At 41.2% G+C, this 26,293-nt stretch overlaps 1 protein-coding gene across 2 annotated transcripts in view; it reads left to right on the plus strand.

Moving 5' to 3' along the window:
• The window catches only part of SLC25A13 (solute carrier family 25 member 13), a 109,424-nt gene that overhangs the window by 60,588 nt on the left and 22,543 nt on the right, over positions 1 to 26,293 (plus strand). For both annotated transcript variants that reach the window (XM_035129397.2, XM_035129398.2), the window contains exons 7-14: positions 383 to 521; positions 1,364 to 1,457; positions 1,624 to 1,708; positions 5,695 to 5,779; positions 6,499 to 6,657; positions 11,061 to 11,113; positions 11,943 to 12,023; positions 26,144 to 26,284. In XM_035129397.2, the coding sequence (XP_034985288.1) occupies positions 383 to 521; positions 1,364 to 1,457; positions 1,624 to 1,708; positions 5,695 to 5,779; positions 6,499 to 6,657; positions 11,061 to 11,113; positions 11,943 to 12,023; positions 26,144 to 26,284 (837 nt within the window). The remainder of the gene's footprint in view (positions 1 to 382; positions 522 to 1,363; positions 1,458 to 1,623; positions 1,709 to 5,694; positions 5,780 to 6,498; positions 6,658 to 11,060; positions 11,114 to 11,942; positions 12,024 to 26,143; positions 26,285 to 26,293) is intronic.

The raw sequence follows: 26,293 nt of genomic DNA on the forward strand, positions 1-26,293 counted from the left end.
TATAAAACATTTTCGACTGAAACAGTATTGAAACTTGAACTCTGTAAATTACCACTGGCCATGTTGTTATAATCCTGCAGATGTATTTGTTTAGGTTTCCCTGGAAGGAGGCGGGGGCAGCTTGCATGCTGGTCATGATTAGCTCCAGTAACTTTAGAATCTATAATAGGCTTTTTTCATTTTGCATTTCTAAAATCCCTTGCTACTTCTATTGCTGTTTTTCTTAAATAAATAAAAAAAACCTCCAACATTATTCCCAAAGTGTTCTTCCCACAAAAGTTCCAAGTGGTATGATTTTTTAAAAATAAAATGAAGAAATCCAGATACATCTAATATCCTTTTTTTTCTCTTCCTGCTTTCCCCATTGCTTTCTCTGTTCTAGGCTGCTGGAGGAACCACTTCTCATCAAGTCAGTTTTTCCTATTTTAATGGATTTAATACCCTTCTTAATAACATGGAACTCATTAGAAAAATCTACAGTACTCTGGCTGGACATAGAAAAGACGTGGAAGTTACTAAAGGTTAGTTAAAATGTGGATATGAACATTAATCTGGAACAGTTATTTGCTCCCTCCCTCACCACTGGTGATCTTTTCAGGATATCAAGTGAGATGCTTTGACAGCAGTAAAAGGAACTCTCCGAGCCTAGCTGTCCTTGTGCCTTTCCATTTTCAGTTGCTTTGTCCATTACAATTAGTTTTTCCACCTCTCTTAAAAGAAACCTTTTTTTAAAAAAAATTTTTTGGTGAGATGGAGGTCTTAAAAAGCAGGATCGAATGAGCAGTCGACGTAAAGATGTTTCAAAGGCTTCAAAAACTTCCTAGGAGTCGTGCCAAATTGGCAGCCTATTAAAGTGACCTTCAAGGCTAGTTGAAAAATTCCACAAACTTGTATTAGCATTGCAGTAAGCTGATCTACAAGTTTGGAACAAGATGTTATCAGCTCTATCTAACCACTTTTATAGAGAACTCCCTCGGCTGTGCCAACCCTCTATTAATGCAGCCCTACTGGGACGGCACAAGCAAGAAGAAAGTTCCATATCTCTGTCTCCTCCCCCCACTCTGACCCACAACTGATTGATACCGTATGTCAAATATCCTAAATCCTGCTGTTAGCACTAAGCTATAAGGCCAGACTGCTTCTCCTATTTGCATGATGGATAGAGTATTTAAAACATACATTTACACAGTGGTGGGCATGCTGTTTGTGGTATTTTCTTCTTCTTTTGCTACACATTGGTTTAATACCAAAAAAACGTTAGTGATTCTAGGATATTTGTGGATAACTTTTGGTGTTGTTTGATTAGTTTCCCCTTCTATACTTTCCCCTCTCTCTCTCCCTCCACCCCTAATTTCTACTGCAGAGGAGTTTGTTCTGGCAGCTCAGAAATTTGGCCAGGTTACACCCATGGAAGTTGACATCTTGTTCCAGTTAGCAGATTTATATGAGCCACGGGGGTAAGTTGAAAATTACCCATTTCTTTGCTTGCAAAGAAAATGAAAAGCAACAACAACATCGGAATACGTATGGGTGAACAGAATACTGCCCGTTGCTGCTGGCCACTTTCCTCCCCATGTCCAGTGCAAATTTCATTTTTTGTGATCACTTGTTTTTTTTACCCAGGCGCATGACGATGGCTGACATCGAAAGAATTGCTCCTCTGGAGGAGGGCACACTGCCCTACAACCTGGCTGAGGCACAGAGACAGGTGAGGAGGCAAGTGGGGATAATACAAAGGCCTGCATTGACTTATTTCTCTCTTTTGCAGCAGCAAGCCCACAAGATCTGCCCAGTACATCATATTGAAATTGCATCAACTCCCTTGCAGGTCCAGTGACGTTCTACGCAGCGTGAGCCCATTTAAACAAATGGACCTAAGTTAGTCCCATCTGTTAATTTTGATGGGTCTTCTCCCAATTTGACCGACGTTAGATACAACCCTTGATTATTAATTTTTAAAAGCAAAATAATTTGCTTACAACTTTGCTTAGCCAGAAAATAAAAAGTCCAGGGTGTGGGGGGGTTCCCCATTCCATTTAGAAAGTTGAAGCGTGATTGATCTGATAGTAAAGATCAAACAAACAAGTAAGGGTCTCTCGCTAACAACATGCAGCAGGGAAGGGAATGTTGGTTCACCAATAGTGCAATTCTGTAATGTCAAGTTAGTAGATATAGGATTCCAAGCTTAGTAAACTAGCTGACTTAGCCCTCTCTGATCCTGTCTCCAAATACGTTTAATGAAGGAAGTAATGCTTTACAGTTTATCCTGGGAAGATGTTAAATCTTCTGTTTCGCAGCCCTTCTGTTGCGTTCTGTCTTTAGCCGCCTATTGAAATGAATGATGGTTTTGTTTAGTCTGTCACAATCGTTTCAAATCTTTTAAGACTGTAAGAGAAACCCAAGTGCTGTGTGGTGTTCCTTGTTTTGTTTTTGTTTTGTTTTCTTTAAAAAAATTAACCCTAATTTTTAAATGTTTGTATCTGGAAAGGGGAGATACTGGAAAACGATGCAGTGCAAAAGACACACACACACAAAAGAGTCTCTGCCAACTTTTTTTAAAAAAACTTTTATTGGTCTCTTTCGTATATTGAAAGCTGACACAGACCTGGGTGTAGTTCTGTTTTTCTGAAACTATCACTTAAAGTCAAACTGAGTTCTGTATGTTGAGAGCTGGAGGGTTCCCTCCCCCCCCCCCACCGCCGCCACCCCTTTCTATGCTCTGGGTCTGTACAGAGACGCCAGTTTGACCACAATGAGTTGATGCAGGCTACATTTTTGGGTCTAATAGGCCTTGAGCCAGGCCCTTCTCACTTGGCTGCCTCCTCCCCTGCCCCTCCTCCCCCACCCCAGCAGCATCACCCTACAAACAGCATATTTTTAGCCTCGCCTTAGGAGCGACTGTGTTAGGATACACACTCCTAGTAGCTGACTCCTAAAACCTGTCTCAAAGGTTACCGAGAGAGGTACAGAATAAGTGTCCGTCTGCAGACGTTTAAGCCCCACACTGAAAAACCGCTTCATGGATGTGGTAGCTTTTCCACGCAACATTACATTCTTGGCACATGCATCAAGACTTCCTGCGCAGTGCAGATGATCAACGGTACTGCAGGGTTACGGCTTCTGCCTGGAGAAACCACCGTGGAAATGCTTTGTGCCGTGATCAGCAGTTGAAGGGGGTTGTAATGAGTAGACCGGTCTCTATAAATAGCCTGGAACATAAGCCAGGTAGCAACGACAACACATGCAAGAGTGGGTTTCTTGAGCACATCTTTGAAATGTGCAATTCCTTACGTTTTTTCTTATGCTCTCAGTGGTGAACTGTGGTTCAAATCCAGCAAGCTGCTTTTTATGCACAGGGATGCCCGGTGCAGTTTTTGCCCTCTTCACCTCCCACAGAATCTCCTAAGCCTTGCAAGAACTTTTGAAAATCATGGAGCACAATTATTATTATTTATTAAATTTCTACACTGTCCTTCATCTGAGGATCATAGGGAAGTTTAGAGTATAAAAAACAAAATAAATGATGATGATGATACCCTGCCCATCTGGCTGAGTTTCCCCAGTCACTCTGGGCGGCTCCCAACATAACAACAACAACAACAACAACAACAACAACAACAACAACAACAACAACAAAGTGACAAAAGATCAAACATTAAAAACTTCCCTAAAGAGGGCTACCTTCATATGTCTTCTAAAAGTCAGATAGTTGTTTATTTCCTTGACATCAGATGGGAGGGCGTTCCACAGGGTGGGTGCCACTACCGAGAAGGCCCTCTGCCTGGTTCCCTGTAACTTTACTTCTTGCAGTGAGGGAACTGTGAGAAGGCCCTCGGAGCTGCACCTCAGTGTCCAGGCTGAACGATGGGGATGCAGACGCTCCTTCAGGTATACTGGGCCTACCGTGTTTCTCCGAAAATAAGACACCGTCTTATATTTATTGGTCCTAAAACAACAACACGGTGGCTTATTTTCAGGGGGTGTCTTATTTTTTTTAATTACATGTCCAGCCTAGCCTCTTCCTTGGCCCCCTCTAGAACTGCGCCTATCACTATGTCTTATTTTCAGGGTATGGCTTATATTGTGCAAATGCTTAGGAATCCTGCTATGGTTTATTTTATGGGTATGTCTTATTTTAGGAGAAACAGGGTTGGTATACAACATTGTAACAAACAAAAATAATAACCTGCCCCCACCGCTTCAGTTTAAAAGGCTATAGATTGTTTAATTAGCCAAAGGCCTGTAAGAAGAGCAATGTTTTTGCCTGGAGCATTCCATAAGCAGGGAGCCACTGCAGAAAAGGCCTGTTCTCGTGTTGCTGCCCTCACGGAGGAGGCACACGAAGAAGGGCCTCCGATGACAATTGCAGGGTCCAGGTTGGTTCCTAAGGGGAAAGGCGGTCCTTGAGGTATGCATGCAATGCTTTGCTATGGTCCAAGGTCTGATCCCTGGCTTTTCCAGTTAGGCTGGGAAAGATTCCTGCCTCCTGTCCAAAGAGAAGCTGCGTGTCTCAGTGGACAAGACCAAGCCAGATACACCAAGCATATTGCACAGAAGCTTTAAAGAACAGTATTTTATGCAGCTATATGAGAGGCTGCTCTTAGAAGAAGTAAAAATGGAAAGCGCTGTAGTAATAATAATAATTCCCCAGCCACTCTGGGCGGTTTCCAACAGAAGAATAAAATAATCAATTAAAGATCAAAAGCCTCTGTATGTCAGAGCTAAATTTGCAGTGATTTGGACGTCAACCAGTACGTCCAGGTTCTGTATCTCTTTTATTTTGAGACGAGAGATGTTCAAATGCAATAGCTAATCTTTTCATAGCTATAAGCAATTCTTTGCTTATAGGATTTTTAAAAATGTTTTGTTTCTGGTATATTTGGATTTTTTTAAAAAACAAACAAACACAGTAGTGGTATAGTAAACCGAGAAATATGTCTTCTATTGTTTCAGAAACCCATCCTGGTTTCTTCGGTATCTTCGTGGTCTGTTGACAAGAAAGACTAAACAACACTTGTTTTAATGCTAATGTCTCTTGCCCCTATAGCAGCCCAGGCCAGTGTAACACAAAGCCGTGATAGAAAAGATTTCTGTTTTTGTTTTCTTGCGTGCCTCATGTATTTAGACATTCCTAGAAAGCAGCCTAGGACCAGGAGTAGTGTTGAGATCATGATTTGGCTCAAAACTGGAAGCAGACTGGAACATTTTCTAGGTGCCCAGAATTGTGACCACTTAAGCTTTGAATAATTCACTTGGCTGCGGTTGTCAATGAACTCGGTGGGACCTCCTTCTGAGTAGACACGTATAGGATTGCACTGTAATAAAGTATCTGAGTATCAGTTTGCTGTGCGGAGTACTCATTGCATACTACTGGTTGATGCCCCCTTTTTATCCTGAACAAAGAAGTGTTACCCACTGCATTGACAGCAAGGGCACAGACAGAAATCCCATGATGTAGTAGCTACCTTGGGTCAGTGCCTGGATAGGAGAACACCTTAATATCCTACCTGTGTCCCTTTTTGTTCCTAGGAGAAAAAGTAGAAGAGAGCTGATTACAATATTGTAGTCATTAAATTTCCTCTTTCGTACTTGATCCTCAATTTGTCATTACTGTATTGCTGTTCAGCCACAGTCTAACTTTCCCCCTTTGCCTTTCTCTTCCCAAATCTTCTCCCCAAACTCCACTACCTGCAGCAAGCTCCAAGCGACGTGTCTCGTCCCATTCTCATCCAGGTAGCGGAATCTGCGTACAGGTTTGGCCTTGGCTCCATTGCTGGAGGTGAGTGAGGGAGCTGAGTGCACAAAAAAGAACTTTTGAGAAAACCTTTCCACTTGCTTCTCCTTTACCTGCCTTTCATTATATACAGTGCTCTGCAGCTTGTGACCAGGCTACCAAAAATGGCACGAGCTCTCCCTGGCTTTTTTGGTACTTCCCCCAGATTTAGGGGAGCCTTTCCAAACCTTCTGCCCTCCAGATGTTTTATAGGACCATAACTCCCCCATCTGGAGGGCACCAAGTTGGGGGAAGCTGATTTTGGGATTCCGTGGAGTGTGTTTTGTGAATTGCATATGGAGTTTGCAACGAAAATATTTCTAGTGGCGTGCTCCCAGTTGAGATTCCAGCCAGCTATACCCTTGTCCAGGATACTCAGTTCCATCCTACCCCTTTACCAATTTTCCAATATCCTCCCACCCACCCCAAGAGCCAGTCAGCATTCCATGCCCAGTGAGCATGGTCAATTCTCCCCCTATTTTTACTCAGCCACACATGCTTTTTCAAACTTAGGGATGCCCCTGGCCCTGCTGATATCTCCCTCTTATGTGTGAATAGTGCAGGGACATTACGGTTCAAAGGATGGAAGGGCCCTGTGCCACTTCTGCAGAGAACTTGCAGGGTGGTGGCCCGTCTATGTACAAGCTTAGAATGAACCCGGTGCAATGAAGTTTGCAAGAGAAATGCTCTTTAAAAAAAAATATTATTGTGTTACTTCCATGTAGCTGTTGGAGCCACAGCAGTGTATCCCATTGACCTTGTGAAAACCCGGATGCAGAACCAGCGCTCCACTGGGTCATTTATCGGAGAGCTGATGTACAAGAACAGCTTTGATTGCTTTAAGAAAGTGCTACGCTATGAAGGGTTCTTTGGGCTCTACAGAGGTCAGTATCCCAAGTGTTGGTTTCCCCCCTAGTTTGGTGTGGGTTTACAAGAGAGAGACTTGCTGCTGGCATGGATTTCTATATCCCCCTGTTCAGAAGAACTTAACTCAGAATGAAAATTCTCCAGGATTGAGTTGTGGCGCCCAAAGAGGCATTTTATTGCCCTGATCACTCCCAGTATTGATTGGATCTCTTTCTCCAGCCCTGTCTGCCACAAGGCATCTACAGAAACGACGTGGGCTGCATTCCTAACCCCACTCACCTGGGAATAAGCTCCATTGAATTCAGTAGGACCCACTTATGAGTAGACATGGTTAGGATTTTTCCAAAAGTGTAAGATGGTAATAGTACCCTCTGGAACACCCTGTCTTGTGCAATTTGGGAGGTGTCAACTGGGGTGGGCTTTAAACGTCTGCTGAAAACGTATCTGTTTAGACAAGCTTTCCCTGACTCTTAAGAAATCTTTAGATCTCACTGTTCGGTGTTCTGTTTTTATACTCAGTTGGGTTTTATTGCAGCAGCTTAACATCTTCAATCAATTCCTGTTGGATTTTTGTGGTATCTTGATGTATTACATTCACTCGGGTTTTTAAAAAGTTACATTCTGTCTTGGATGAGCCTCCTTAAGCAGCATATAAGTTATATAAATCAATAAGCCTAAGGAAAGCTTTTTACCTGCTGTTCAGAAGCCCTTGATTTTATCATCATCATCTCAGTTTGCTGTTGTGGACTGGGCTCATTGGTCTGTCTTAACTGGAAACAATAGTGGAGCTATGTGAAGTGCATAGCTGCTCCAAAGCCCGCAGATGCCGCCAGGAACATTTGGGGCCATCTGATGCTACATAATACCTTGCCATTAGCATATTTGTATGACACAAATGGCAAAAGCGGTCATGGTGTCAACAGTATAGCTTCAGAATAAACATAATAAATGGCTGCTGGTTATCATGAACCGGTGCATCAATTGCAGTGGCTGTACCTCTCTTGTAGAGGCAGGACCTGTGATCCACAGAAATGATATGCACACACAGGAGAAATTGCTTTGATGTTGCCAGCTGGCAAGTCCCATTGCCGAGGAAGGCAAGCCACTGTGAATTGTTCATACCACCCCAGTACAAGCATTTCCCTGCTGCTTCCTTTCCTCTCCAGAGACACCAGGAAACAGGGCGTGCTCACCAAAGCTTCTAAGATAAGCTCTGGGAACCACATTTGCAATGAGTAGCTGTAGCCATAGATAGAGCTGTCTGTGCATACAGCAACATCTTTTAATACCTACCTCTGGAGGTGTCACTGCTGCCATTCCTTGCCTCCAGTAATACTGGGAAAGGAAAGAATAAATGGATCTGCTTTGAATCAGTCTGGACTTCAGGACAATCTTATTTGAATCCCAAAGAGCAGGGACCAATGAACCAGGTTTTCCAGACCCTACCTGGTTTCTGGTGTAAGACTCTGACAACCTCTCAGGACACCGATCTTAAGGCAAGCAGACTTGGAACATAGAGAGATTCCAGTGTGAATCTGCCGAATCACGGCTTGTTGGGAAATTCAACTCTTTAACTACAGTGCCCTGGCTCCCACCCAGCACTGGTTCTAGGTGGCAAGGCTGCACCTTCCTGTTCAGGCTCCTGCTCAGTCTCTGCCTCCTCCCGTTCTTTCTCCTCCCTTGGCTGATCAAAGCCCTTGGCAGGCTCCGTCGAAGCTCTCCGCTCCACAGGAGGGTTGGAAAGGAGAGCCAGCATCCCTGCTCCTCTTTCCAAAGTGGTGGAAGTTAGGATGGAAAGGAGAAATTGTCCCCTCCTCTAACCTAGGCTCCCATCAACCCCCCTGCTTCTTCCTTCTCCTTAGCTTGCTGCATGTCCAACTCAGTTTTTTGTGACGCTTCTCTCCAGCCAAACCATCTGAGGCCAAGGTTTGTGCTTGTGTTTCCCAATCATGGTTTGGGAGGAACAAACCATGAGCGCTTCCATGCCCTGTGACCATTCAAAAAGCTGAAGGCCGGGGTACACTTGGGAACAATGTGGGTTGTTGCACAACGAAGGTGTAAATGGAGGGGAGTTGGCAGAAATTATGTTCCACCTTGTGCTTTCCATTCGCGCCAAAGTTCATTTGCATCTTCCTATGTATGTGAAGATCTTCAAGAAAGTGGTGAAAGCAGTATTCAAGTATTGTATCTCAAGTTACACCATTTCCAGCATCTTTAGTAGACTATATATTCCTAACAGAAGCTGTTAGTTAACAAACTGTAATCCAGGACTGTAACCCTGGTGTGTTAATTGTGGTTTTTTACAAACCAGTTTCATGGGATATTTTTTTAACACACAACTGTGGCTTGTTACAAACTGGAACTTGGAAGCCTTCAATCATTCACAAAAAAGAGAGGAGGGGGAGCACATGAGTCCAAGGTTGGCCATGCTCTTGGAAGGACCAAACATGTTTTGTCATTCCACCTGAATCTGGCATACGTCTAATGGACTGAGGTTGCCTTGGTTTCACACTTAAAATACTAAGGAGGTAAGCAGGAGTAATCAACATAGCCTGCTTCTGTGGGATGGGGGCTTAAATACACATAATAGGCACAATCCAAAGATGTGGCAAATGCTAAAATCCCATTAAAACCCAACAGGTTTTAAGTACTCCAGACTCTACTGGAGGTACAGAGCTATTTTGATTCCCACAATCACAATCACTGAGCAGGGAGACGATAAATGCAAGAGGAAATACAGTACTTTTTTTTATAGTAGTTTTCCAGCAACTCTGAGCTTGAAAGAAAACGAAAAACCAGACTTAGTGCCTTCTCAAATAGCAGGCAAAATAGTCGCTGCAAAATTGGTTTGCTCCAAAATCAAGCATAAACAGAAATCTCAAAAAGCTGATGCAAAAAGAGCAAAGTGGTGGAATAACCATAATGCTTCTTTATTCTCTCATCTGCCTTGAGACGCCTCTTGAAGTTTGTTCAGAAATAGTGAGCTGTGTTTTTTTTTTTACTCAAACATGAAAATATGTATAATTGTAAATTTTTGTTGTGTTGACTTTCTCAGAAATAGTTGCTTAAGCAAATTGCAAATAATCTTACAACATTTGTAAAATTAAGCTCCTCCTCTCTCTTTTTCCGTTTTGCAAAGAACATTTTATGCAGCACTTGGCTTTCAATCCTTTCTTCAAGATTGCGCAACAATCCGTAGCAGAAATTCAGCATCCAATGAAAGACTTACGCTACATGCTTGTTTATCATAGCGCTTGTAACGTTAAAAAAGCAAATATGTTCTGTATGGCTAGGTAAATAAACTGAGCTTAAATTTTAAATTTTAGTTCACCATTATGTGAACTTAAAATCAGCCACGAAGAACACAGGAATCTGCTTTATCCTGAGCAGACCATTACTCCGAAAATAAGCCATACCCCGAAAATAAGCCATACCCCGAAAATAAGCTATACCCCGAAAATAAGCCATCGTGATAGGCAGTTTAACCTTATAGGTTTAACCTTATAGGTTAAACTGTACCATACTTAATAATAATAATAATAAGACATCCCCTGAAAATAAGCCACCGTGTGTTTTTCTGAGGAAAAATAAATATAAGACGGTGTACTATTTTTGGAGAAACACGGTATGTCTCTGCCTGATTGCCTGGAGCTGTCTAAAGCTTAGAGCTGAGGTCTTCCCCAGCCAGGCCTGCTACCTGCTAACTGGAAATTCCAAGGATTGAACTGGGACCTTTTGCATGCAAACCATGTGCTTGACCACTGAGCTGTAGCTGCAAAATTACTTTGACGTGTCTTGGCCTGCTTTTTTTTCCTGTTAGCTATTTCCTTATGGCTGCACATCTTGTTGCAGGTGATAATTGAAGCACTTGGGAGTGTTAAAGTCATTTCTCTCACACACTATTTCCACAACCTTTTCTTGAAACCCTACAATATTCAAAAGGGAATCTATGGAACAGGTGAAATGTTCAGCTGTTTTCAGCTGATGGGCTTTCTGGTCTTGTCTCTTGGCCACTGTGATGAAGAAGCTGTGTACCATCTTTGGTTTCTGGAGGTACAGTCTCTAGGTTTCTGAAGGTACAGCAACAAGCTAATGCATTGCTTCTGAATGAGCCCAAGGGAAATCTGTAAAGGGCAGATTTCTGAATTGTGCTTCACCATTTACTCTGAATTCTAAGTCATTATAATGGAGATATATGGTGGTGTTTGAATAGCTGCAGTTCCGAACCATGATTATTTTGGGTTAGGTGGTTCAAAAAATCATAATGACGTGTCTAGATGCTCCCTTTGAACATAAGAGTAGAAAATTGCCCTAAAAATGGCCCTCCCTCTTTTTAGGTGGCAAACTTTGCATAGCTGTTTATTTGCCACCTTAATGATACGTTTTGTAATATATATTTTTGCTCCTTTTATATTTACAGGTCTTTTGCCACAATTATTGGGAGTAGCCCCAGAAAAGGCCATAAAACTTACTGTAAGTACAATGCAAAAACCTTTATCGTATATAATCTCTTATTTTTGTATCTTTGAATTTCCCAGTGAGAAGACTTAGGGGGTTGTTTGCTTAGAGCCTGCGTAAGTGCATACCTTCCTTTGATAAAGTCATACTTGCAGAATGCAGTCTGTGTTCATATTTGCCTCTGGGCACTGCAGATTGCATGGAGTGCGTTTCTGTGTGTTTTGGATGAGAGTCTAGCTAAAGCCCATCATCTAACAGCTTCATTTGAAATGTTCAGCTCAATAGCAGCCCCCTTCATCTTCGTTGCCTTGTACTTTAATATAAATAACTATGACATGGAGTGAAAACCTTATACATAAAAAGAAGTCCTGTTCATACATTTTCATGTTCCTTACATAACTTATTTCCTGTAGTGCTTAAAGTTGAAAAGCAACTAAGAAATCCATAAATACCAAATAACGATACTTTTAAACTTTAGTCTGAAATCTTGTGTGCACTATCTTCTTAGTAGTGAACTCAAAAATCATTGAAATGATGTTGAAATCATTACAACTTGTTTTCAAGATCAAGCTCCCACACAGACAGTGGAACATATTTGAAGAAATATTCAAAAATATTTAAGGCTAATGCTTAAACTAAGCTATTTTTTAAATAGATGAATATACCTGCTGATATATAAACTCTCCTACTGTGCTGTAAATGGAGCAGTCCTTTCTCTCTTTTCTAATTATACATGTGATATTGATGAAAGCCATAGAATTAATACTTATGGAAATTGGTATTCTTTTGTTAAAAGAATAATGGGACATGTTTTCTTCATTTGACTGAAATTTTGTTTTCCAAGGTAAACGATTTTATAAGAGACAAATTTATGGCGAGAGATGGCTCTGTTCCTTTTGCAGCAGAAATTGTCGCTGGTGGCTGTGTAAGTATCTTCTCTATATTTGTTTTATCTGAGATGCATTTATTAGGAACAGAAACACAAAGATTAAGCATTTAAGCTTACAAACCTATTGGTTCCTTTCTTAAGTAGTCAATTGAAGATGGCTCTTAAATGGTAACAGGTTGAGCATTTTGATTGCCTTTATTATTTAATTTAAGGGTTTAATAATTTTTGTTGTAATAACAAAAGTAATAGTAGTAGTAGTAATAACTGGTATTTTAAAGGTCCCCCTTTGCTAAAGTTACATACAATGTTGCTATATTTGTTATTATTATGCTTGTAATTATCTTGGCATTTTGAAAGTGCACTTGGTAAAATGATAGACTTGATTACATACAATGTAATACAATACAATGTTGTTGTTGCAATATTGGCAGTTTAATTGCTTGCTTGCAAACACTTACAGGCTTGCTTAAATACAATGTGTATTTGAAAGTTGGCTCAATGCACAAATTTGCCGCGGCACCTACTCTGCCTTGTCCGTCTCGTCTTCTTTGCCCCCCCTTGCCCACATTTCACCCACTAATGTTCCCATTCAGGCCATAATACCGGCTCTGCAAAATGACAAAAACGATTCGCGCTTGCTTGTTGCCATAGTGTTGTTAGGCTTTGTGATATTAACTGAGTGCATCGTGCGTTCCAAAATGTATAAAAGGCGCTCTTGTTTTGCAGTCCGTTTTGCCTTCCTGGGGTGGTATCTTACTGAACGACCTGCGTTCCATTCTCTCTAAGTGACAATATCCCTGCTGCTTAGTTTTGCAACATCAGCTTATATAATTATAACCAGCGCTTTATCGGGGAGTATTGATTTTATTCAAGCAATTAAAATAAATCCTTTGTACATGAAATGAACTCTTGTTCAAAGATGAGTGCCATTTTGAAGACAGAGAAGGCTGTTCATTTAAACTGGCTTTGATCATTGGGGCAGGGCAGGGCTGGTGGCGTTCCAAGCTGACTGGTAAATTTCTTGCTGTCATAAGAAGGATGAGGTCACTCTCTAAAGCAATTTATATCTCTGCTGAAAAGAACGTGGAAGTACAAAATCGGATCACAGCAAACAGTACCGTAATATCGGGAGAAGAAGAGACTCGCGCAGCTGTGCCTAGAGAAAGCAGTATATGTTCTTCAGTGGAGAAGCTTTCGCTTTGCACAATTCTCCTAAAAGTGGGGGCGATGTCTGCCTGTTTTGTTTGATCAGTGACCTGTCACACAGTGCCAAGTAGGCTCACCTGTTCTGTAACTGAAGGAGCGTTCAAGAAGCATTTTTCTTTTCTTTTCTTTTAAAAAAGGAAAGACCATGGACCCTTTTTTTGTTCGCAAGCACAAAATGCACAGTAATAAAACTTTAAATGAAATAAAATATTTGGGGATGCAGAAGAAAGATTTGCAAATGACCAAAAGCCCCATAGCAGACAGACAAAATATTATTATTATTATTATTATTATTATTATTCATTTTTATAGCACCATTTATGGCCAATTTACTTATTGTGTCAGTTTGTGCAGCTGATTGATTTTCCTAATTAATTCTAAATAGTGGATACTTTGCACACACACTTAGGAAAATAAAGTAATGGCACAGGTATCTTTTTAGTACCTTCTGATGGCTCAGTCATGTTCTGAAAGAGGACCATTTCATAGCCGTATTTTCAAAAAGTACTGTGTATGCTGAATCTTTCAGCCGGCATCCAGACTCTAAAATTAATTATGTGATTCTGCATAATTTCCTGGCAGTCAGTGTTTGGTGGCAAACAGCCCAGGGCTTTCTTTGAATTGAAGTGTTTAACTAGAGGGCAGACAACAGTGCCAGGTAGGTAGGATGAGACGTGTGTTGTCTCTTTATGGGTGGCCTTGTTTTGTTTATGTTCCAGTCAGCCTTTCAAAGTTGGCAGCATGGATAGAGATGGTAATTCCTCCATATTTATTTCATTTCATTTCATACTTATTTTTAAATCTTGTATCCTACCCTTCGTACATAGGTCCCGGTTTGTATTGTCTTTCTCTCTATATTGTCTTTCTCTCTCATTTTCCCTCGTTCTTCTAAACAGAGGCTTAACAAACCGGCAACAAAATGTTGAAGTGTGTGTGTGAAGTCTTTCTGTTCGGTGTGTTAATCAGCTGTGCTCCCTTCCCACCACCCTTTCAATGTTCCATTTTTTTCCTTCAACAGTAAGCAAGGGTCTTCTGTGGCCAGTCCTTATTGGGGTTAGTTTCCTCTGGAGGTGTTTTTGTACTTCTGCAGACCTCGGGGCTCTCTCTCAAGTCTGCTGATACTTCCCCCTTGGGGTGGATTGTGCTGTTTCGGCTGCATCAGCAACAGCACTCACACCTGAACATCAGAAATAAAGCCACTTGTTGACTGTGGTTGGTCTAGACCTAGGCCAGTGGATGATTAATTTTGAAAGCCTTACAGAGCTACGCAATAGGTATAGTTCTGCTGTTGTTGTTGTTTTACACGGTGCAGCTGCTGAGGCTACAGTTTGAAGGAAAAGAGGGGCTTCTTAATCCTTTTTCAGACTAAAACTGTCCCTTTTATACCCTCTGTCGTGAAAAGATACGGTTGCCACTTCTTTTTCCCTCCTGGGTGAGAAAAGCAGTTGGTGGAGGAAGGGAGAAAAATATGTCCTTCTGCAGGAAAGAAAACAACAGTGCAAAAAAGAAGCTTCTGTTTCCCCGCTCATGCTGCCCCCTTTTTAGATTTCTGCCTCATGAAAAAGAAAAAAGATTCCACGAAAGACTCACAGACTCTAGGTCACATAACAAATGGTTGCAAGTTCTGTCCTTAATTTTGACTTTTGCTGATTTTTACGCCAGTGAGATGGATTCATCCTACGGAGACGGAAGGAAGCAGCAATGCTGTCTTGGTGACTCCTTCCAGGCCTTCCAGTACACAAGCCCCTAAAATTATTATTATTATTATTAATATTATTAATTATTTTTATTAAGGATTTTTTTGGGTAACAAAGGTAGTGCAATGTCTCATTTTTTCCCCCTTCTTCTCCCATGTATCATTTTTACACATCAATTTTATAAAATTATTGAGTCTGGGATAATCATGAAGTCACCTGTTGAAGTATAACATAGGCAGGAGATAGGTGGAAACATACACTGGCTCCATTGTCCTCTGTTCAACAGGACAGCAGATTTTCATTTCAATATTCACTTGTCATATCTGCTCAGCAGTAGCTTGATTTGCAGTGCAGTCTTACGCATGTCTGCTTACAAGTGCAACCCACTGATTTCAGTGGGACTTAAGCCACAGCTAAGTGCATGTAGGACTGCTGCCTTAATGAGGGTTTTGTTTTGCCCTTAGCTTCCATTGTAATAAAGGTTTGGGGGTTTGTTTGCTTTTTATAAACGTATACTGATTCCAGCTAAGGAGTTGCTGTATGCCATGTTGGGTTCCCCCCCCCCAAAAAACGAGAGACGGTGACATCGAGAATAGGAACAAGTGTTTCGAGTGGCTCAACAGGTATATTGTCCTTCTGGAATTTGGTTCGGTGTCACAAGCACAGTTGCGCTTTGCTGTTTGCGCTGCAGTTGACATTCCTTGACTTTTGAGTCACTGGGGAGCTCACCTTGCAGAATTAGTGAGAATTAGTACACATGGTTGACTTCTGCACTTGCAACCCACAAAGCTGCTTGTCTCAATGGAAAAAGCCGCCTTCAGTTGCAGTGAACTTATTTTCTTCGCTAGGGAAAATAAGAGGTTTTTGTTTCATGACCCCACGGTACTTAATACAGTTGACAGCCCAATTCCATCTTCTCATTAAAGAGACAAAAGGTGTCTTGGAAGGTTATTTTGATATTGGAAGTAGCGTAAGGAGGATTGATGTGCAAATTGCCCTGTTTAGTCACAAGTCTTGAAATGTTTCTCATCTTTAAGGTCATTTGGAGAGGGGGGGGGAACTTGTGCATTGTTAGTGTGGTAAGTTGCAAAGTGTTTGATGGCATGCTCTTTGCTCTGATAGCTTGATCCACAGTTTGCAAAAGTCTCATGGAGCTTTGAGCATAATTGCAACACACCCAGCCCTTTGCTTGAAGGGCTCTTTAGCTCACCTAAAAATGGTGTGGGTACAGACTTGTGATCTGGGTGCACGCTAAGCCTGTGTGGTGTAGTGGTTAGGGTGTTGGACTAGGACCTGTGAGACCAGGGTTCAAATCCCCACTCAGCCATGGAGCTCATGGGGTGACCTTGGGCCAGCCACTACTTTCAGCATAGCAGAGATGTTGTGAGAATAATATGAGGGGAAGTGTGTATGCCACCTTTGGGCTGCTTGGAGGAAAAGTAAATTTAATGATAATATAAATACAGTAGTGTTTTGCATTTTAATTTCTCAGATGTAATTCCTTTTCACAGCAGATTACAGTATCATTTGATGTCTTTGCTAGAAGGCTTGGAGAGAAGCATTGTAGCTGGTTAAATGATAACCTGTTAAGAAAACACAGTGGCATTTAAGAAACACCAAACTTGTGTTGACTCTAATGGCATGTGTGGAAAGGATGCAAATAATCAAAGCAAATAGTTCTGAAAGTACACAAACAAGCTTGTCACTGAAGTTTTTGTTAACAATAGGAGGGCTAAATAGAAACAGTTTGTGCACTTCTGCTGTGCTGTCGAAATTCTAACACAGCACTTGATTAAAAACCAGTGGCACAATATTCTGGAAGAATGTGTGTTGTAAAGCAGTGTAACTAGGCATTTAGCCTGGACTTGTCATGCCCTGTTCACTCACATTTTATGGGGCATCCGCACCATGTCCCTGTCCCTGTGCTTATTGCATCTTTTTTACTTATTGTAGAAAGCCTGGGAGCTTTTAAGAAGTAAAAATAGTGCAACCTTCACAGGTATAGATGTTAGCAGTGATGCATCAGGCATGTTAGCGTATCACAGCTCAGCACACTTTCACTTTAACATATAGGCATCATATTATAAACCTGTTGATTTTTTAAAAAATTGAATTTCCTGGGTACTCCTGTTTAAATATGGAAGTTTAAGCAAAATATGAAAGGGTGTTTAGCAATTTGCCATTATAAAGCTATTTTAAAAACAAAGAGAAATAAAGCCCTTTTTCATTCACCACTGTTTTAGGAACACGTTTCCTTCCTAATTAAACACTGCCACTCTAAACTTCCAACCCAAAGCAAATATTAAAACACTTCATTTTTTGACATTTCAGGGATTGTAATGGTCAATCGTGCTCAAATGAGAAGGTGTTTAGTGCCAAATGCTGTAAATGCTCTCTCTTTTTTTTAACAGTCTCAACTGTTCTCTCCCCGCCTGCCCTCTCTCATTTCACTGCTCAGGAGGAATGGGCTTTTGCTGCTGATATCAGCTATGCCATGCCTACTGGTGGCAATAGAACATAGGAGGACCATATAGACAGTGCAATATCCCTAATAGTAAATTTTCATTTCGTTCCATGGAAGGGCAACAATTTATTTGTATGTTCCACTTGTCTGGGAGCAGCCCTAACGTGATACAGTATTCCTTTCTTATTTTCTAAATTTAAGCAGCTGCCCACTTAAAAATCTTGCAGCAAGAAACACCTTCCATGTCTCTCTTAGAGAATCTTAAACACAACTGTATCGTAGGGTTTGCATGTATACTGGCAAAATGTATGCACCCTCAGAGACTCCTGGAGTCTGTGCCACCCCAGGGAGTGATTTTTGCAAGGATTTGAACTGGGCAACCTTGTTAGAAACATCTGCGTTTGGCACAAGGCATAAATAGCAAGAATGCTTATTGCATTTTTTTTAATTTTTGCTTTTGTTTCCAAGCGAAGAGTTTTTGATACAGTTGGTGTAAAGTGTACTTTGGATATTGTTTCAAATCATTGCAAAACTCATGAGGATTGCAGCTTTTGTGATCCAGGTGGTTGGTTTTATTAAAAAAATTAATTTGGGGAATATGTGCCACTGTTGTGTGAAGAAAAATGAAAACTTTTGCGGTAAGCAAAGACCTTGTTCTGATAAGTCATTTGGCAGAAGTCTGCATTATGGATAAAATAAAACGCTGCACTTTATTCCAGGAGCGGGAAAGATACTTGTGGTGGAGTGTGTGTGTGTGTGTGTGTGTGTGTGTGTGTGTACACACAGTATTTAGGAAAGAAGTTGTTCCTCATTTGTGTGTTGAAAAATAATAATTCTTGTTCGGGAGGGGAGATTTGAACTTCTCTAGGGAAGGGGAGTTTTCTGTAGTATAGCATATAGGAATATGCTGATACTCCATATGGAATATTGGCTTAGATAGCCAGATCCATTTCTGAGGTATAATCTGAGCAGCCTCAAGAACCTAGAATTTTGTTTTCACTTAGTAATTCATTCTCCTGAATTGATATGGGATACAACACTGGTATCGACTGAAGTCTGTTATGTAGGGATGAGAGTGGTTATCTCTGGCAGGATTGAAGTTGCTTACGTGAGCCCATTTTTACCTTTGGGCTACATTTTTTATAAAAGTGTTGTTTCCTCTGCCACCCACCCTTTCTTTCTTTAAAAAAATGTTAAGCATCTTTTCATTTTAAAGGGGGGGGGGAGAAGGCGCTGCTTTGAAAAATAGTTACTTCAAGCTTCTCTGCTGTCTGTTCATTATGAATTATTAGTTTTCAAATTTAATTTATAGCATTGCTTGGTTTTTCTTCAGTTAGTGTGCTCTTCTATCACCAATTTCAAATGCAATCCAAAGTTTTAACTTTTACTAGAATACATTTTTTTAAATTAAAAAACTCCCCCCCCGTTCTTTCAGAAAATTAAAAGGGATACAGTCCCATGTGATATTCTAAAAGATACCAAATCTATCAGGAATTCATGTTTTTCTGCCATTTATCCTTTTATGGAGCTGTATCCCACCAGTCAAGCTATGCTTACCCAGTTTCTACAAGAGCCATACAAGGAGGTATTGCCACAAGATCTAAGACTGAAACGGAATATGTTTGTCACTATCTGTTAAAATTGCCCCATCTTATAATTTGCCAAGGAAGAAATTGCTTGGTGAGTTGTTAACTTCGGAGCCAGTACATTCTCATTTTTCAAATATAAAACATTCCTTACATTTCAGGTGGCCTGGAAAGCAGTGACAATTTTATGGAACCTCACCTGGGTAGCATAGCTGCCAAGTTATCCCTTTTTTAAAGGGATTTTCCCTTATGCTGAATAGGCTTCCTCGCGGGAAAAGGGAAAACTTGGCAGCTATGCTGGGTAGTTGCCAAGCTTGACAATCTGTACTAGAATGTATTATGGTTTAATATTGCATTTCATGGCATGCCGTTGCTGTTGTGTTAATGTTTGTTTGTTTGCTCCAAGTGATTGAAATCTTATTGCTGGACCACTAATAAGAACTGAATTAAGAAGAGAGAAATAGTTATGAAATGTTGTTGTTGTCTTTAAAAGGTTACCACAGTCTGCAAATGCTCAAATAAAGGCAAAGGGGTGGTGTCATAGATTTAATTCAGCTACCAGACCTTAAGACATGGAAGGTCTGTAAATCATTAAATGTTACTACTTCTTCTACTTGCAGTCAAAATAGACACATACTAGAGGCAGAGCCAAATGTTAACATATTTGACAAACCTGTGACTTAATTGCATTTATAACATCAATCAAATAGGCTCCACTTTGATTTCTTGGCTCAGCTTCTGAAGAACTGCTATAGCTAATAAAGTGAAAAATATCAAGTCTTCTGTTTTTATAGCACAGAACTGGTCAGAGCTTGTAAATAAAATATATTTTTCCTACTTAGACATGCCGTTAGAAAATTAGAATGAGGAAATCTTAAATTTTTTCGTCTTTTCCCTCACTAAATTAAATCTATGCCGTGTTGGTAGAAATATTACTATTTCATATTGTTTAATTCCATGGTTTCGTACACCTTACCTTACCAGCTATTTTTTTTATTTTTATTTTTAAAAAAGAGAAATCTTCAGCATTTTGTAAGCTAAAAATGTACTGCCAAAGTCCTTAAGTTGTGTGTTCATATTGTGCTGGGCTGATAAATCCCTTTTTGTTTTTTAAATTGTTTTTTTAAAAAAAAAAATAAGAGGGGAGCATTCCTCAATTAAAAACAACAACAACAACAACCCTTTTCTAGTAATTTCAAAACGCAAGAAGTGTGTAGTCACACTGGTTCTCTGCTTATGAAAATTTGAGTAGCAGAAAAGCAGAAAGAAGTGAGATGAGAAGATACCCGGTCAGGACTCTATTTTCTTCAGGTGTTGGGGGGATCATCATCTATCTATCTATCTATCTATCTATCTATCTATCTATCTATCTATCTATCTATCTATCTATATCTATCTATCTATCATTTCCTGCCTACACCTTTTCTTGAGAACTGGGATTCAAGGCAGCTCACAAAAATGAAAACAAACATGGATAAAACACAGAAACCTTTTTAAAAAGAAGAAGTTAAAAAGCAATTAATGTATAACAGAAATAAAATGATATAAAAATAGATTCATCAAATCTAGTAAACAATCTACAGGTAGTAAAAAACAACAACAACCCAGTCAGTTGTCCCCCAAAGCCCACCAGCATAAAAACAGTCTTTACCTGCTGGTAGGACAACAAGGAGGGAGCCAGTCTAGCCTCTGTAGGAAGGAAGGCTCTCTAGGAATGCTCTGTCATTCAGAGGAGCCAAGATGGCTACAAGTTTCAGTGGACTAAAATGAGATTCCTTCTCTGCATGTACCACCCTGGTTAATAACTTTGCAAGTTGCTAACTTTGACCAATATTGTCATACTTTTTATTGAAGTCTGTGGTGCAGCTAGCTCTGTAGTTGCAGGCAGAGGTCTGTAGCTCCTCGCTCAAAAACAGGGTAGCCGCGTGATCTGCTTTAAAGAGGACAGTCCTCTTTTTGAAGACATCTTCTCTATCTGAAGGGCTTCCTGATCCACGTCTGGTTTAAAGAACCATGAAAAGAGAGCAGGGAGGGCCTTGTGGGTGCCTATCAAAAGTTTTCCACTAAGACAGCCGGCACGCACGGGTCAACTGATCACTGCATCCCCTACTATTGTGAGATACAGTGGTACCTCTACTTACAAATAACTCTACTTACGAATTTTTCTACTTACAAATGGAGCTCCATCCGCCATCTTGGATGTGGTTTAGATAGGATTTTTTCTACTTACGAATTTTTAGATAGGGTTGCTTCAACTTGCGAATTTTTTCTCCCAATGCATTCCTATGGGATTCGACTTACAATTTTTTTCGACTTACAAATGTGTGTTCGGAACACATTAAATTAGTAAGTAGAGGTACCACTGTATATTGTATTTCTGCTTAAATAACACTTATTAAAGAATTAGCACATGTACTGGTTTTTTTGGGGGGGGGCAAATACTTCTCCTATTCCTCACCCCCCATGCTTCAATGACAAATTTTCCCTATTTTTGCAGTGCCTATGTGGCCATCCTCTCAGTAATAACATTGTCGAGCAGGAAAATGTGTGGAGTGGAAAGGAGCTGCCAAAGTTATCGAAAGGCTGGATCTCCTAGTATTTGGAATTCCTTAGTATAGAACAAAAGGCAACTAAGTAGGGGCTTTTAAAAAAAACAGAATTATCCTCTTTGGGGACTCCAGATACCCCTGACTAGCCATTCTTGGAAACAGAATGCAGGGTTCTTCCTAAATTATTTTGCTAGTCCATGCAACCTTGTTTTTTGAAAGATGTTCAGCTACAACCTTTAACTCACAAATTGGCTTTTCCCAGCGTTCAAGCTGCTCCCTCTATCTTTAACAAGGCAAATGCAGCTATTGATTGCACTTAAATAAATGGTATTCTTCAAAACCTGAACTTCATTGTGTTTGCAGCCAGTTCATCGGGGGTCCCTCCCTTCCAAGTCCAGAATTCTATGATTCGCAAAAGTTTGCCGTGTCCTCTCTGGAGTCTGAGGTGCAGGATATGGGAAGGGAAGAAGAAGCAGGAGGGGAGAAGAAGTTGCCTTTATCATTTCACGCTTTTCTCTTAGTTCAGTTGCGTGTAATGACCTGAGACCTTGTTTTTGAGTGGCGGGTCAAGCAAACAATCAAGTTTCTTTCCCTCCTAAATGGTAATTAAGGTGGTCACCAGCATTGTGGTAATATTTCCCTCCCCCTCCTAAGTGACAGAACACTCTTCTTTCAGACAAAGGAGAAATATCCGATTCCCTACCCCCTCCCCATTTCTCCTGGGAAGTGCAGAGAAAATATGATAAAGAAAGAAAGAAAGAAAGAAAGAAAGAAAGAGAAAGGAAGAATGATAGACACGTGTGTACAAGGCTATACTGCCATCGAGAGGTGTCTAGTGATATTGTGGTTTTTGTTTTGAAGTCAAGAGTTGTTACTGAAAAAGTGCAGAAACAAATTTCCATAAAAATACATATTAACCTACAGTAGAGAGTGGATAAGGCGACTTAGGGCTGTCGTGTTGTGTGGTCCTTGAATGCTGAAACAAAACATTGATCCTCATCTTGCTGTTCCATAAAAGTGTTCCAGCAATATTTATTATTTTAAAAACAGAGAGATATTTTAACTTTAGGTGCTTTTTTGTTTTTGTTTTTACTTTTTTTTAATCAAATCCTTGCATATATAATGTAGTTTATGGGATGTCGCCGAAGTCTCTGAAGCAGCAATGTTTTTGCGCAGGAGGGCTTTAAATTCCTGCAGGCTGCCATGACATAAACCCCTTTTCTTTTGTTTGTTTGCTTGTGAGTATAACATTCTGATCCCACTGTTCCTCCAGAAGCTCCTCGGAAGCCTCACAGCAATCTGTGAGGTAGGTTAGGACTGACAGATCTTGGCTTGCCCTGGGCCACCTAGTAAGCTTCCTCGTTGAGTAGCGATTTGGTCTTGCACCCAAACCCAACTTCCTGGCTCTGGGCTGGGGACCCGGGGACCCTCAACTTTAACTCCGGCAGCATGGCCAATAAGTAGGAATAATGGGAGCCCCATAACATCTGGAGTTTCACAGTTTTCCAATTCATGCTCTGCAGCATTGACATAATTAAATTTACCACCGTTGGTTAGGCCATGGCATTCCCATGTATTTGCCTCCAGAGTGATTTTGGACCAGTCACTGTCCCTCAGCCTAACGTACTTCACAGGGTTGATGTGTAGTTTGGGGTGTGAAATTGTGCTAATTGTGGAAGCCTTCCAGGACTTCAGCCTACCAATGGTAGAATAAGAGTTATAACGGTTTCCTCTTCACCATTACTGTGCATGTTGCTTTCGATAATTAAAAAAAACACCTCCTCAGACACCATCATGGTGCTTGGTCACAAACACATGAACAGAGTCAGTGCCACCCATGGGATGCCATGGGCTGTCCTCAGCCAGCCATGTACTTGAAGCGCAGGTGAAACTTAGGGATGGGGTGAACTCTGAAATTGCATATATTAAGCAAATGCGTTCAATCTGCTGATTCGATACTTTGCCGCTGCCAGGCAAAACAATGAAACTTCGAAATATAAATACATAAAGGCACAAGTTGCTTTAGCTGAGTCCCACTCAGAGTGGACCCGTTGAAAGGAATGCCCTTTGACTTCTGGTGTTTACTTCCATATCGATCGTTGTATTATCGGAAGCTTCCTTATACTGAGTCAGAGCATTAAGTCCATCAAGCTCAGTATTGTCTACTCTGGCTGGCAGCAGCTCTGCAGGGTTTCAGACAGCTGTGTCTGGGACCTTCTGTGTGCAAAGCAGGTGTAAACACCAGTTTACAGCTATAAGAGTAGATGGGCTGGTCTTAACTTTCAGAAAAGGCTGTAACGAAAAGGTGTGTTTTTCCTTGTCACCAGAAGCACCCAGCAGTTGGCAGCTGCCCTGGTCTCCATTGAGATGATATACATTGATAATTTGGGAATGGGTATATGGAGAATACTAGCTCAGTATTGTCCACAGTCACTGGCTATGTCTCTCCAGGATTTCAAACAGAAGAAACAGGGTGGGGAGGGGGCTTTTGCATGCAGAGTATACGATCCCCCACTAAACGTTCCCCTACCTGTATTTTCACTGTGGTAGGATTGCAGAGTTCCCAGACTTTTTGTTGGAAAGGGGCTGCAGTTCAGAGCTTCCGCGCAATTTGCTCTCCGCCTGGCATACTTAAGAGCCCCCATCATTTGTTTCATTGTTTAAACGCAGCTCGCAAAGACTGCCACTTTCCAACAAGCTTGGTGGTATTTCACACACCAAACCTGCATTTTAAAATAATGCAGATTTTAAGAGCTGCTTAGCAGCCTGTTTCTGAAACTTCGGGAGGAATATCATTCTCGTCTTAATTATTTCAATATAGGCTTGGTATCCACAGTTGCAGCTCATTAAAATAAATAGAAGGAAATGGCTAATCGCATATATCAATTGTGGAAAATACTAGAGGAATGCCCAGGCTAGACTCAGAGTTGGGTTTTTGGCTGGAGATCAGAAACTAATGATTTGGCCTCTAATAACCCCAGGTAGTACCATTGATTTCAAAGGGATTTAAGACTTGAACTGTCATCCTTGCCTTGTTAACATAATCCATCTGCGTCAGATTCCCCCCATGTGTTTTGAGAAAATGCCTGCGAAGCCCCATGCGCTATGGGGATGGCACAGCAGAACAGATACGGCGTACTTCTCAGCATTCTTCCCACACAAGCACATTTAATACAACATTGTCTGCTATCGTTGGCAAGCATAGCAGTGTAACTCCGGGAGTATGAGTGCAGGCAAAACCAGCACAGGAAACCTCCAGAGGCACTTGTGTGTGACACAGGAGTTTCATCAGAGTCCCGCTCCCCTCTGTTGCCCTTCTGGTTTTCTTCCTTCTGTGGCCTCTGGCCAAGAGTGGGCACAGGCAGGTAAACAATCCATCATCTTCTGCTTCCTCTCAATTACTCTTGGGGACATTTTGAAAAATGGTGTCGTGCCTTATATCCAGGCTCACCGCGACAGAGCTCGAGGATTTGCTACTGCGCAGGGATGTATTTGCAAGGAAAACAAAACAAAAAAAATACCTTCAATTGATCCACTGGGTCCAGGAGCCACACAAGCCCTGCAGCAACCCAGGGCACTTGTCCTTTCTCCACTTGTCCTTTCCCCTTTTGTATACCTCAGAGACTTGCTTTCCCCAGGACTTGGTGTCCAGCCCTGGGAGTCACAGAATCCCAGTGCAGGAGATGAATTTTCCCAGAGGTGGCTGGGTTTGAGGGAGAAGAGGGTAGGCTTTTTTCTTTTTCTTCCAGGACGACTGGTTTGCATCCCAAATCTTCCAAGCTTTTCCTAGTTGTCCTACGCAGGATTAGCTTTATTAGTGAGGCACTTTTGTCTGCTTAAGTATTGTTGTTTTAACGGGCTGTTGGCAGTTCCTCATGACTAACTTACTAAGCAAAAAAACAAATGAAAGTAAGCTACCGAGTTCTTAAAGAAACTCTTGGTTTCCTGCTTGAGTTCTAGTGCTATCTGGAGCAAGTTGAATAAAGTAGGTCTGCCTTTTGCATAGAGAAATGATGTTCACATCAGATTAGCAGCAACTGAGTAAGATGCCATTTGAGGATATACAAACTTTCAGTTCAGTAACTTTTTTTAAAGCAGAGGAAATTAGTTGTTGTAAATACATATGTTCCACAGCGCTTTCTGTACGGGAGCCAAAACAGGGAGAGAGAGAAAGATTCTGCCAGATTTCCAGGCTGTGATAGATGCTGCCAGGCAGATTTCATTTCTTCTATTTAGTTAATAATTCAGCTTTGAAATGTCTCTACGGCTTGCTTTACTCTACTCCTGGCCTTCCAGAATCAGGGAAATAGACTGACTTCGTTTTAAGCAAAGCTGTATGGAGTCTAGCTGTATGGAGGTCACCTTACAGTGGCGTATGTTTATCTAAGGGTCGTTTAGCTCGTTGTGTCTAACAGACCAGTAGCTTGCAATCCTTAAATCCGTCGCAATTAAAATGCATAATTAACATCAGTTCATTTTGCACTGCAGTTCGTCAAGCAACGTCACTGTATCACCTCAATTCACCCCTATCCTTGTGAAGGCACCATTGAAGTATATGGAGACCTAGCAGTATTTGAAGAGTTCTTCCTTTCTGTACTTCACAGTGGAGACATGTTCACAGGGCCACTCACGTGTCTTCCTTTCCCCACTTCAGGCCGGAGCATCTCAAGTGATTTTCACAAACCCCCTGGAAATTGTCAAGATCCGCTTGCAAGTGGCTGGAGAGATCACAACGGGTCCACGCGTTAGTGCCCTTACTGTACTGCGGGACCTGGGATTTTTTGGCCTCTACAAGGTAAATACA

This window comes from Zootoca vivipara, chromosome 12 (assembly GCF_963506605.1).
Source record: "Zootoca vivipara chromosome 12, rZooViv1.1, whole genome shotgun sequence".
In the NCBI taxonomy this organism is placed as follows: domain Eukaryota; kingdom Metazoa; phylum Chordata; class Lepidosauria; order Squamata; family Lacertidae; genus Zootoca; species Zootoca vivipara.